The sequence below is a fragment of the Setaria italica genome, chromosome I (assembly GCF_000263155.2).
Source record: "Setaria italica strain Yugu1 chromosome I, Setaria_italica_v2.0, whole genome shotgun sequence".
NCBI lineage: Eukaryota > Viridiplantae > Streptophyta > Magnoliopsida > Poales > Poaceae > Setaria > Setaria italica.
This window is the reverse complement of record NC_028450.1, coordinates 35,982,564-35,996,185: the sequence shown is the minus strand read 5'-3', so window position 1 is coordinate 35,996,185 and position 13,622 is coordinate 35,982,564. Positions and strand designations below refer to the sequence as shown.

At 45.6% G+C, this 13,622-nt stretch overlaps 2 protein-coding genes across 2 annotated transcripts; one reads left to right on the top strand and one right to left on the bottom strand.

Annotated features, from left to right (window-relative positions):
• The first annotated feature begins 4,051 nt into the window (after positions 1 to 4,051).
• Positions 4,052 to 9,930, top strand: LOC101759779 (universal stress protein A-like protein). Its single transcript, XM_004953570.3, has 4 exons — positions 4,052 to 4,337; positions 6,581 to 6,702; positions 6,821 to 6,939; positions 9,557 to 9,930. The coding sequence occupies exons 1-4, from the start codon at positions 4,154 to 4,156 to the stop codon at positions 9,663 to 9,665; spliced, it is 534 nt and encodes a 177-aa protein (XP_004953627.1). The 5' UTR covers positions 4,052 to 4,153; the 3' UTR covers positions 9,666 to 9,930.
• Positions 9,685 to 10,804, bottom strand: LOC101760191. Its single transcript, XM_004953571.3, has one exon. The coding sequence runs from the start codon at positions 10,499 to 10,501 to the stop codon at positions 9,908 to 9,910; it is 594 nt and encodes a 197-aa protein (XP_004953628.1). The 5' UTR covers positions 10,502 to 10,804; the 3' UTR covers positions 9,685 to 9,907.
• Positions 10,805 to 13,622: the final 2,818 nt, after the last annotated feature.

Here is a 13,622-nt window from a genome sequence, read left to right as displayed (position 1 = left end):
GCGACGATCTTGAATGCCTTGCTTACCAAATAGATGGTCTCCCTTGCTTCGTCACGCTGCGGTAGGGACCAATATCGCAATCAGCATGCACCCCTAAAAATAGCCTTCATAGAAGAGGTTAATCTTTTTTTTCAAAAACCACGTCGTTACGCGTACACCAAATTACCCACATCAGAGCTGCAAACCCAACGAAAATCAAATTCCTATCTTTTTTATCCATGTTTGTTAACCAATTTACAAGCAGTGTTGTATTAATCTTGGTGGGGTTAACCCGGTAGCTATAGTTACAACCCTTCAAATTATCTTAGCATGTTGACAATCAAAGAAGAGATGCTTAATTGTTTCGTTACAATTATAGAAACAACATTTTTAACTCCTAGTCTAATTTCTCTTAGTTATGTTATACTTTGTTAAGATAACACGTGTTGGAGATACCAGAGGAAGATGTTTATTTTTAGAGGAATTTTTTATGGAGGATAGTAGGTGAAACTGGCTGTTATCATGTAAATGTCCAGTCCTCTTGTACACGTAAAGAAGTCTGGCGTAGCAATCATTGAGCAGCTCTACCGTTTCAAAGAAAGAAAACAAAAGATCGAGTCCAATCGGTAAGCATCATAATTCAAACTTTTGACAGGAGACGATGAACAGAGGCCGAAGACAAAAATTCTTCTCAGATCAGATCCTAAAGGTGCTACGGGCAGCGAGACCCACGTGTAGCAGGAGGCGGTTGCACGGCCTCTACGTGGAACAAGCCTGCCGTGACTCGTGTACTCGGGCCCAGTCGTCCGTATCAGCACGGGTCTCGCTTGTTGCCACGTTGGTCCGTGATGACCACGAGATCTGGGGCAAATGAGACTGGGCAGCTGCTACACGTCTCGAAAGTACTCATGGATCACAGTGAGATCGGTAGCAATTAAGCGATCATAACTGAAAGCTGATAGCGCTCCCTGCACACCAAAACGCACCCAGAAATCTGCAGTGGGGTTCTTACTCCGAGTATATGGTTTTCATTAGACCAAAAATATCTGGAACATAGTGATCCCAATATAATTTATCAAAAAAAAATAGTGATCCCAATATAATGTTATTTGGCAGATCCGTCAAGGCAGCCTAATTTTAAAGTCAACTTAAATAGAACAAGCAACAAGATAGTGCAATAGCGATGACAATTAACGATGACGTAGTGTTAAGGTGAAAAGAGGAACACGTTAAGATAAACGATCCAAAACAAGACATGGCTGCATGATAAAGGTAACACCTCAACGTAGGTCCTGTTTGGGAAGGCGTGTTAAACTTTAACACCCTACTTTTAACACTTTTTAAGTAGGGTGTTAAAGTTTAACACCCATTTTTTATTAACATATGGAGGGGGTGTTAAAACTTGCTAAAGGTGTTAAAAGTGGTCCCCTAGTCCACTTTTTCCCAGGTTACCTCTTCTTTCTCCTCTCCTCTCTCTCCTCCCCGCCACCAACGCCGGCCTCCTCCTCCTGCTCATCCTTTCCGCCTGGCCGGATCCGCCGCGCCGCCCCTCCTCCTGGCCGGATCCACCGCGCCGTCCTCCTCCCTCCTCCGCCGCGCCGCCCTCCCCCCTCCTCCGTGCCACGGATCCGACCAGATCCGCCGCGTCCTCCCCCCTCCTCTCTGGATCCGTCCGGCCTCGCTGCCTCCGCTCGGCACCGCCGGCCTCCTCCTCCTCTTGGCGCCGACGCCATTCTCGTCCACCTCCTCCTCGTCCCCCTTCTCTGCCGCCTTCCCGTCGCCGCTGGCGGCGTAGGCGGGGCCTTGTCCACCGGACCAGCGCGCGCGGGGAGGGAGGTGACGTAGGCTGCGTCGTCTTCGCCCTCACGGATCTGGAGGAGCGGGGAAGGAGCGGTCGCCTCGGCTGCGTCGTCTTCCTCCGCGGGGAGGACGTGGACGCCGCCCGCGTGGCGCGCATCCTCGCTCGCCTTGGCCACCTCCTCCGCGGGTACCCCGCCGCAGGCGTCTCGCATGCCCCGCCGCCTCTGCCGTGTCCTACACCTGGCCCCCCACGGCCATGGCCGCCGCCGCTGCCACCACCCGACGGAGGGTGCTGGGTGTTCGACCTCTCCGCCGCAGCAGCGACCGCGGGGAGAGGGCAGGCCCTGCCAGCGTCCGACGAGGGAGGCGGCATGACGTCGTCGTCCAAGGAGGACATCGAGGGTGGTGCGTCCGGGTCGGCAGCGGCCGTCGCCGCGGCGGCTGCGGGTGGTGCCGCGGGGGAGCAGAACCGAGTGGAGCATCGCAATGTGCTTGATTTTTGCAGATTAGGCAAATTAGGTAGAGGGGTATTTGGCTGCCATTGAGAGGAGTAATGAGGGGTAAAGTTGTCAATTACAACCTAAGGTGTTAAAGTTTAACAAATGATCCAAACATCCCAATGTGTTAAAGTTTAACACCTCATTTGCGGGTGTTAAAGTTTAACACCCTGTTAAACTTTAACACCCCCTTCCCAAATAGACCCATAAAAGATACAATTGTTCTTGCTCCTCTAAATACAAGTAATAAAATAGGCATGTAGACATTTTGCCTTGATGGATCAAAAAGTAGCATGGAAGCTTTGACTAATTGTCACGTGAGAAGATTTATATAAATCGGATCAAGAAGCGGGCATAGTAAAAGAGTGGGTGATGAAGGTAAATAATAGGTTTTATAGTGATGGAAGAACAATATCTTATGGTTTAATTTTGCATCTCTAGCTATATCTCTATTCTAATATTAAAGTGTGATTGTTTCTTCCGACCGTCGTGGTTGTTTTGCAAAAAAGTCCTTTAACTTTTTTTGCAATCTACCCGCAGTCCCTGAAATATTTATTGATAATTTTGCAAAAAGGTCCCCAAACTTTACTGCAATTGACCTAAGGTCCAGCCTTTGCTCCTGTTCTTCTGTCCCGCCCACACAGTGCGCTTGCTGGCGGCGGCGCGAGACGCGCGCCACTGCTCCGTCGCTCGCGTGGCCAACCCTCTCCGCGCTCACCACGCACTACGGCCACTCGCCCGAGACCGCACACCCCCTCTCAATGACGTCCATTCCATTTAGATTCGAGACTAAGGCCTCGACATCTAGCTTTGGAGGCTCAATTTTGCACTTAATTGGAACGATTTGGAGTGGATCGTAGAAGGAAGGTGGATGGAAACAAGAAGAAGAGGAGAATACACTCCTACTCGTGACGGTCAGAGGCGTTGTGGCCTAGCGCTCTAAGCGGGAATGAGGCTAGGCACGAGGAGGACGAGTGCTAGCCTGGGTGACGGCGAGGACGGCAAGATGCGTAGCGCCTGGGCGACGGCAAGGATGAGGCAAGATGGAGGTGGCGCCGATGGATGAAGAGGTAGCAACTAGCTAGATGATGATGAGTACGGGGAAATTGAACGAATGGATAGAGCGGAGGTTAAGCGATGATTTTTTTATTTTCATGTGTAAGTGTCACGTAATAAACAGATGGCATCAAACTATCCACAAATATCTTCTACTACTATACTTGCAAAGAGAGAACTACCACGGACAACGCACCAATATATTGTGAAACGAAACCAACATATTAGAAAGAACGTGAGAGCAAGTAAGACCCGTAGCAACTCATCTCCACTAGTATGAATCTAATATGTGAAAGTAGCCACGCGACAACTTTTGTATCTCAGCTTCCGTCCACCTCCAGATTCGCTTCTTAGTTTTAACTTTATTTCTTAAAATACATAATGCTTGGCAATATAACTGACACAATTAGATAATTATATTGTTATTAATCTTTGTGGTTTGTGTTGCACCTAAACCTAAATATTGCAAGAGATCAGTTTGACAAATATGCTTATCAAAGACATGTTTGGGAGGGTTTATAGTAGCTTTTGGCTTCACATGTTTTATCAAGGTATTATAGTAAGGATTCATTTTGCAAATCGAGGCAAGAATGAATTATAAGCCGGATGACTTTTTTTAGTTTTATCGGCTGTAACTTCACTTGCGAAGCAGATAGTTTTTTTTTAAAAAAAGAAATAGGGCAGCAGCTTGTTTTTTTAGGCAGTAGCGTATTCCTAGCAAAATTGAGGGCAGCTTGTCCTCTGCTCAAAATTTCCCCCAAAACTTCTCTTCTTCTTGCCGAGGAAGGCAGCCCGAGCGATTGAGGCGTGCGTGCGCTGCAATGGCGGACTCTTCGGCGCCGACGCGGGTGATGATGGCGGTGAACGAGTCGTCGCTCAAGGGGTACCCGCATCCCTCCATCAGCTGCCGCACCGCCTTCGACTGGACGCTCTCCAAGCTTGTCCGCTCCAACCCCGGCGGCTTCCACTTCCTCTTCCTCCACGTCCAGGTCCCGGACGAGGACGGTACGTACATTCGCTTGCCCCGTGCCCCTGCGACATGCTCTCTAGTTTGATGCGCGCGTGCTGCTCGAAGAAATCACGAGAAATGCGTCTGTCCTCTTCCGATTCGCGCGTCAGCGTTGGTGTCGATTTAGTATGTGATGTCGGCATGTCGATATGTGGTACTAGCTCTCTTGAGGGCACGTGTAGTAATTGGTGCCACGCACTCAAGGTGTTTGATGAAATGCGTTACAGTGCTATTTAAAGTAGTGCTTCCTGCAAGCAGAACTTTAAATAGCACTGTTTGTGGAGGCGAATCCGCGAATTGTTGCAACCCGTGTAGTATTTGATAATCGTAGTTAGCTAGTTTCAGCTTCTTGTTGAGCCTTTTTATGTTCACATCATCCAATTCATCTGCATAGTGCTATACTGTTATACGACTAGGTACATTTTGTGGATTGTGGAGCTCGTTCTGTTTCAGGACTAGCCAATGTTATGGACTTCTGAAGTAGGCTCTATAGGCTGTTTGTACTAGGCTGTGTTGGTTGTTGTTAATTGGTCCATCATCTCAAATTCTGGATTAGGCATACCTCAATCAGAATTGTTGGCGGGTGTGTTGAACATCTCATCTTCAAACCTCAAAGGCTAATTTCATAATTTGATTTTTCAGCAAATTATAATTAAAATAATCAGAAAACTGGTTCTGATAATTTACTTAATGCTAAATGGCCCGCCTCTTATTGGTAAGGTGGGATGCTGGTGTCTCAGAAGTTGCATAATTGAAAATCTGTAGACCTTTTCTCTTAGCTTGAAATTACATATCCAAGACTAGTGTGTTGTTTGAAAAAAAATGCATACCTATAGGTTTGATGGTAAGCAAATGTGGTCACCTTATGTTTTTTTAATGTATGTGCCACCTTATAAATACTGGCTTACTGGTGGTTTCTGCTAGTATCTTTCGAGGATTGGGATGGCATTTTGACAAAGAATGTTTTTAGAATGTGGAGGCTTATGATACTTTGTATTATGACATTCAGCTAAGCGGATGTCAATGCTAATGCAAGTACAACTCTTTTGTACTGGAACATGGTATTGTTTGTTTTTGCGGAGGAATGAATTACTGTGCTACTGCTTGTGGCCATGTTATTGTGTTCATCTCCAATTGCATCAACTATGCTCTAACCACAGGCTTATATCTGATTTCTTTTTACCTCCTTTAGACCATCCCTTTGTGGTAAGATCATATGCTGTTGACCGGATTGGATTTTTTGAACCTTACAGGTTACACTTTACTTATTTTGAGACATTGTATACCATGTCACTTTGCTCAGTTTCTGCTATCAAGATTTTTGTTAGACTCGTTGTCTTTTTGAGAAATGTTTCTGTTGGCTCTGGTATTTCCATGAACTATCTTTTGAGCCCATTTTGAGATCTATGGCTACTTCCTGTTGAAAACCTGGCATGTCAGGAACTTTATGAGGATCACGATACACTTTAGCTGGCATCATAAATTGAGTGGAGGATCTATCCATCATGAATGTTTGGAGGGAGGATTCTTGACGTTTTAATTTCTTTGCTTTGTTTGTTCCATGCCCTTTCTTTTGTTGTTGCTATACCATCTGCGCTAGACTATAGTTGACGCACAGAGTGCTTCTTTTTGCTCATACGGATTTTATGTTACAGCAAAGCATAGCTGATATAATAGCTAGAACAAACAAATGTTGTGGTACACAGGTTCTGCTTGGGATTTTATGAGGCTTAGGGCTCATTCGATTCATATATTTGGTTATGATCTGTAAAAGACTCATTATGAACTTAGCCAGTTTGTGTTTGATGTTGTATAATATGAAACGATTCATATACTGCTATGTGATCTGGATAGAAAAAATATTTTGTTTGTTGGAGTATTTTATTAAAAATATCATAGCAGATCTAGGAAAATTGGAGCAAACTAAGTCAATACGAGTCCTTCGTAGAGTTCATTGGGCTCAGGGACCTTCTGTTGCATTTGTTTGGAAATCAGTTAATTATTTGTCCCCTGAACTTAGCTAACCTTCTGTGTTTTTTCCAATGTCCAATATATGAACTGAAACGAAGAATTCTGAAACATGCATGATGCATTAGCCATTAGAGGTTTTCAAATATTTTCCCGGTTCATCTTTCTGTACCATGGGTGGATATTGAATACTTGCTCGAAATGTTGATATGCATCACTATCTATGTGTCTTAATAGATACCTTTGTTTTTGTTTTGATGCCAATCAAAAGGATTTGATGACATGGATAGCATCTATGCATCACCGGAGGACTTCCGCCAAATGAAACAGAGAGACAAGATAAGAGGGCTTCACTTGCTTGAGTACTTTGTAAACCAATGCCATCAGCTAGGGGTAATTGAACTTGGTTATTGATCAGAAAAATTACTGATTTTCATCTGTAGTGCAAGGTCCAGCCAGAAGCAGATGCCTCTTTGGTGTATAATGTCTTTTTATCTATTTTGTGTTGCAGATAAAATGCGAGGCATGGATCAGACATGGGGATCCAAAGGAGGTCATCTGCAGCGAAGTGAAGAGAGTCCAGCCTGACCTTCTAGTTGTCGGAAGTAGGGGCCTTGGGCCATTTCAGAGGTAATATATGTCAGCATGACTCAGTGTTTCTGCCAGATTGCACAGCATTTTATTCAGAATTGTCATAGGCAAAAAATGCATACCACAGTGTCTCAACCTCTCGCATTATCCTTTTTCCCGTTCACTGACTTTGGATATGCTAAATTTTCCTTGTGCTTTGATTATCCAAGGATCTATGATTACATGTGTTGTTGTTGCTTGGGCACTTGATTTAATTGTAGTTGCCAGGCCCAGTACGATTTTTCCACTCAGGCCAGGGGATCTGGATTGACAGGTGTTAAGGCTTGTTGCCCATCCTTGCAAACAGTACACAAAATGTTATATCTTTTACTAATAAATATATTCTGGTGATATTTTAGGTAATTATTATTTTTATTTAAAAGTAATAACATATTAATGTTTTGGGCTTTTTCTGGGCTCTGTGCCAGGCCTCAAGCTTACTCATGCCAGTTCAGAGAAGGCTTTGGGCTTTGGCTTAGCCCGTCACATTAACAGATCACGCCACTACTAGAATTTCAGAATCTTGCTTCTCTCTCTCTCTCTCTCTCTCTCTCTCTCTCTCTCTCTCTTATTTTGTACCTTGATGTAGCACTAGGAAAATGTTGCTCCTTTTCTAGGACTTAAACTAATTCACATAACTTTCAGATTGGATGAGGGGTTATATTTCTTAAATATAAATCTCAATTTTCAACCTGTCAGATAGTAAATAGTTATCCTCTTTTCACTTTTCAGAACATGTTCAATTGAGTATTTTGCTTATATAGTTCTAGGGGAATCCAGGAAAGAGGGCAGAAACAATGGGGCTTTAAAAGCTTCAAGCTACATGGGGAAGAGTTTTGACCTGGATTTACATTGAATGCCTTGTACATAAAAGAATTGCGGCTAACATCTAAAAGCACAGTTAATATTGAATTGGTAGAGCCTGTCTCTCTAACTTGCAGATAGGAGCATTAGAGTATGAGATCCTATGCTTGATTTGTGAACCTTGATTAGCAACATGTTAAAATGATATATGCACTTCAGCCTTGTAAGGTGCTGAAATGTGGTTTCAAATTAAGCTAACAAGGTCTGTGAACTGGATATCTGTCTCTCTTTATTCCTTTGTTAGGTATGTTAAATACCGCACAGGATAGGTTTGTGTGTTGGTCCCATAAAACTTTATCTGAACCCTATTGAATTGTCCCATTCTAATTGGATGAGTTGCACCTCATCCTTTGCAGTGGGCATCTTCTTGTAGAAAAGATAGGTACAGCTTTACCTTTATAATAGAAACCTTTTAAATTTTGTAAGGTTTAAAACCAAAATAGTGGCCAAGCATATGAATTGCTTTTTCATGACAGTATTTTGAAAACGGTAAAGGTACCAGATGAAAAAAGGGAAATCTTTCTTTTCTCAACTTTGCTATGCTATGCTGCTTCTACTGAAGTGTAATTATGGCCTTTGTTATGATCATGTCATTCTTTTCCCTTTGGTTGTGTTAGTGGCTTACTGGCTTGGTTCCCCAAGCTTTAAATCATCTCCATAGTCTGCTTCTCAACTTTCCGATTGAACAGTGACTTCAGGATGCTGTTTTCCATTGTTATTCATTGTGCGCATGCATGTTGTAGTGTCCTCGTATGATTATGGCAATGGTTTTTGATATTCGTGCACTCTAGACAAGATTGTGCCGTACAAATCAAGCAGCAGTGGAGCGTGCCTGTTGTGAAAGGCAGATGCACTAATCCTAATGATAAATAAACGCTCCTTTGGAACTTTTGGATAATGTACTAATAGAAAGATTTCAGAATTACATGGCCTATACATGTAGAGCTAATCATATCTCTTGGTCTGTCTATCTAGAACTAGTCATATAGTCTGCATTAACAACTTTCATATATTTTCTTTCTAAATTTGAGTCTTGAAGCTTTTTAGCACAGTTTAGTTGATATAATTGAAAGAATGCTTGATTTATGTTTTTTTTTTGTATTTGACATGTTGTGATGGTAAGCTGCAAGAGTCAAGACTAGTTATGTGAATTGACTAAAAATGCTTACTGATTCATTACGTGTCTGCAATCTGATTTAGTTTAATCTTGTGTTGCTTGTCCGGCAACTCTAGAGGATGCTGTTTATTTACTGTGAGCTACTACTCCCTCCGTTCCATATTGTAGGTCGTTTTGGCTTTTCTAGGTCCATATTTTTTGCTATGCTCCTAAATATAGTGTGTGTCTAGAGAAAAGTCAAAACGATCTACAATTTGGAATGGATGGAAAATATCTGTGAACCTAGAAAAGCCAAAACTATGCTCCTAAATATAGTGTGTGTCTAGAGAAAAGTCAAAACGATCTACAATTTGGAATGGAGGGAAAATATCTGTGAACCTAGAAAAACCAAAACGATCTCCGTTTAGTAATATATACAGTACATTTAATTATGCACATGTGGTTGTACCTAGGGTTTGGGGAGTTTTATCTCCAAGAACGAGCTAAATAGAGTTATTTTTCTTTATGTGTGAGTCTTACTGCGAAAATTTGTTGCGGCACTAAATGAATCGCAATATCATGTTCATCAAATTTGTCCTGCTCCTTGAAAATCCATAGGAAATTTAAGTCTGAATGGTTTGTTGTTGCTGCTTGTAGGGTTTTCGTGGGCACAGTGAGCGAGTTCTGCGTTAAGCATGCTGAATGCCCCGTCATCACCATCAAGAGGAAGGCTACCGAAGCGCCGCAGGACCCGGTCGACGACTGATGCTTTCAAGCCATGCCACTGAGAATGAGATATTCTTCACTGCTTAATGGGTTCATGTACAAACTGCAATATGGAAGTGCCTGGAACTAGTAGTACAAGCTTTGCACACTCCGCCCCAAAAAACTAGCTATAGTGAAGATGGAGACCCTATCGTTGGCCCATGGGATGATGAGGAGATTGTACGTATCATGTGTGATACCATCAATCGAGTTGTGAACCTAAGCTACGTACTTGCTATATGATCATGTACTAGGCTTTGCTGGAATGAATGCCCCGCCCCTTATCTGGCCCTGCCTGACCACGGCGTCCGCGGGGTATCTGAATCCCGCGTACTCCTTGGGCACGGCGTAGCCTTTGGGCATCATGCCAACAAGCTGCGGCTGAGGCTGATGGCCCTGGTGGTGATGGACCTGATGCTGCTGCTGCTGCTGCTGGCGCCCCTTGTTGTTGTCAGCCTTGCCGTCGCCCTTCCACGCCGCGGGCTTCCCCGGCGCGAACTTGATCTCGAAGCCGTCGTCGATGTCGTGGATCATGGCGCGGGAGCTCGCCATGGGCTTCATGGCGGGCGGGTACTTGACCTCGAAGCCCTTCTCCAGGTCGCCGCCGACGGCGTCGGAGCCGTAGAAGTCGTGGTCGGCGGCCTTCTTCCTGGAGAGCCGGCGGCCGCAGAGCCGGCCCACGACGCAGGCGGCCACGGCCAGGACGGAGATCACCGAGAGCACCGCGAAGACCGGGCCGAACGAGCCCTTGGACGACGCGGCGGTGGACGGGTGCGCGCGCAGGATGGCGTTGGAGGAGGTTGGGTAGTACACCGTGGGATCAGGCAAGGAAGCCATCTCCTTCCTTCCCTCAGCCTCTCAGCTCTCTCGAGCAGCCAAGCTACTCTGCTCTGCTCTCCCTCGAAGAAACGGTCGCTCCTCTGCTCGCGCTGGTGAGCAATGGTCTGACCGTTTGGGTGTCTCTTGGGCACGGAGCGAATGTGGTCCTTTTATGATGGAGCCAACTGCCAGCCAAAGGGTAGGGTGTGGATTTTGAACGGAGATCAATTCCTTTGCATTTTCCACAAGCCAAGTGCTCGGCTGAGCCGCAGCTGGTGGCACGGCATGATGATGCCTTGCCTGCCGCCCGCCCATCTTTGCACTCCCCCCCCTCCTGTCATTCTTTTGTTTTCCGCAGAGATCTTTGAACGCATCGGACCGCGAGAAAGGCGGGTGCTTTGGGATCCCTTTGGAGCAGTTCAATGCGAGCTCGGAATAACGTCTCGGTAGGGTAGCAGCTAGCTACTATTCCGTCTGCACCCGCAGCAGCCTGGTCTCACTCCCTGTGTTCCCCCTGTGCGCTGTTGCTTTTGCTTTTGGGAGGACGTTGCATTGGATCAAAGCAACCGCGGCAGCAGGGACACTGGGACACAGGCAGGCACAGGGAGAGACGAAGGGCCCGGGGGCGCCGATCGCTTTGGTCTCCCTCTCTCTTTGGTTGCTTTTCCCCGTCCGCTTTCGCAGGTAGTGGGGGCGCCGGCCGCCGGGGAATGAGCGCCCCTCTCTTGACTGGTCACCTTTCTTGGGCACGCCGTCGCCGTCGCCTCCTCCAGGCCCCCTTCGCCGAACGAATTCCCTTGAGGTGACCGTGACACACTGACACTGACATCGGAAATTCGTAATAGGCATAGACCTGCTCATTCGTATGGTATGTCCAAAGCCTCCAAGGGCATCGCTCTTCCCACGATGATGTGCTCACGCTCCACCTGAATCCGGGTAAGATGATGGATTTGCGAGCACGATTATTAGGCCTAGGACTAGCGCTCGTAGGAACGTGGAACTAGTCGCCATGATGCGTGTTTCCGGACGTGTTAGCGAGCCATAGCTTGTTTGGACGTTGCATTGCAATGATAGGCTGAAGGAACGCAAAACAAATTATGACTTGGAACCGTAGAGATTAAGGGGGTGTTTGGATACGAGGTGCTAAACTTTAACAGTGTCACATCGGATGTTCGGATGCTAATTAGGAGGACTAAACATGAGCTAATTATAAAACTAATTGCAGAACCCTGTCCTAATTCGCGAGACGAATCTATTAAGCCTAATTAATTCATCATTAGCAAATGGTTACTGTAGCACCACACTGTCAAATCATGGACTAATTAGGCTTAATAGATTCGTCTCGCGAATTATACTCCATCTGTGCAATTAGTTTTGTAATTAGCCTATGTTTAATACTCCTAATTAGCATCTAAACATCCGATGTGACAGGTGTTAAACTTTAACAGGGTGTTGCCAAACACCCCCTAAGGCTCGGACCATCCGGTGATGGTGAGTTTTCGGCGAGGTAAGGATAGCAGAAGGTAGCTTTTCCATGGCAGAACGCTGGAGCGAATTTTGTGAGCTAGAAGGTGACACTGACGTCTTCTTAGGCCCTGTCGCCCATTCGTGATTCGTATGTCTATGTCTAAGGGCATTGCTCTTTCCATCATGTGTCCACGCACACACGAACCCCGCCGGGCACGATCATTAGGCCTACGGCGTGTAGGGACGTGGAGCTTGGTTCATGATACATGCTTGAGACGTGCTACTGCAAGTACCACTCGTCCACTACCACCACTCTATCGATTGGATTGGACCCCGACGGGACGAGGAGTAGGCTTTGCAAGCATTGCTTCAACAAGTGCAAGCAGCTCTTGTCACTCAGCAGGTGAGGATTAAGGTCAGAATCAGACGTCTTTCTTTCAAAAAAGAGAGAGAGTTAAGGTCTTCAGATGATCCCATTCTCATGGCTTTTTTTTTGGGCAACGCCAAGTTTAGGCCATGTTTAGTTACTCCCAACTTCCAACTTTGACACTATGCAAAAAGAAGATTCCCCATCACATCAAACTTGCGGTACATGCATGGAGTACTAAATGTAGATGAAATTAAAAAGTAATTGCACAGTTTTGTTGTACTTTGCGAGACGAATCTTTTGAGCCTAATTAGTCAATATTTGGACAATAATTCACAAATACAAACGAAACGCTACAGTGTGCTACAGTGCTGTAACAGTAATTTGGCACCTCCCAAATTCGCCAACTAAACAAGGCTTTAGCGACCGGTGGAGCAGAGATGGAACTTGGAAGGAGATGAATTCGTACGGGTCATGGCATGGGTAGGGGTGCACTGTTGGATCGACAGGGGGGCTGGCCCTGCGGCGGGCCTAGCTAGACTATAAAGTGCTTCCGTTTCGGCGACCGGGAGCGCAGTGGCATGATGCCGCGTTTCTGTAGGGCACGATGTGGTCGCGTCACGCCGAGTTGCCGCCGCTTTGCTCGGCCGAGCTGCCCCGGCCGGCCGCACTCGAGAGATTCCTGCCTCCGCCTGCCTGTCTCAGGTCGTAGGTGTCGCGGTCTAGTATGCCCGTGTTGTCACCTCAGGTTTGGGCGCGGACGCCCGGCAAAGCTACGGCGTCTCGTACACCCGCCTACCAGAGGCCAGAGCACTTCTCTCGCCGCTTTGCCAGCAGGTCGTAATGGTGTTTGATCTTTAATCCGGATTAAAATTCATGTCACATTGAATATTCGGAGGTCAGTTAGAGAATTAAATATGAGCTAATTTTAAAAACTAATTACACAGAAGGAGGCTAATTCACGAGACAAATCTATCAAGCCTAATTAATCCATCATTAGCACATGTTTACTGTAGCATCATATTGTTAAATCATGGGCTAATTAGGTTTAATAGATTCATCTCGCAAATTAGTCTACATCTATGCAATTGATTTTGTAATTAGTCTATATTTAATACTTCTAATTAGTATCTAAACATTTGATGTGAGAAGAATTTTAGGAGGGACTACTGTGGCCAAGCCAGCTCCTGTGGACACGATTCTTGAGGTCCCGTTTTGAACACGAGAAGAGAATGCCATAGAAAACGAGAAAGACAAAGCTTGACAGTATTGCCTTTGCTCTATTCATCAACGTAAAGAAAAACA

Coding starts and splice junctions, on each gene's coding strand:
- LOC101760191 (XM_004953571.3), bottom strand. CDS start 10,501: ATGGCTTCCTTGCCTGATCCCACGGTGTACTACCCAACCTCCTCCAAC.
- LOC101759779 (XM_004953570.3), top strand. CDS start 4,154: ATGGCGGACTCTTCGGCGCCGACGCGGGTGATGATGGCGGTGAACGAG. Junction 4,338..6,580: donor CCAGGTCCCGGACGAGGACG/GTACGTACATTC, acceptor GCCAATCAAAAG/GATTTGATGACATGGATAGC. Junction 6,940..9,556: donor GGCCTTGGGCCATTTCAGAG/GTAATATATGTC, acceptor TGCTGCTTGTAG/GGTTTTCGTGGGCACAGTGA.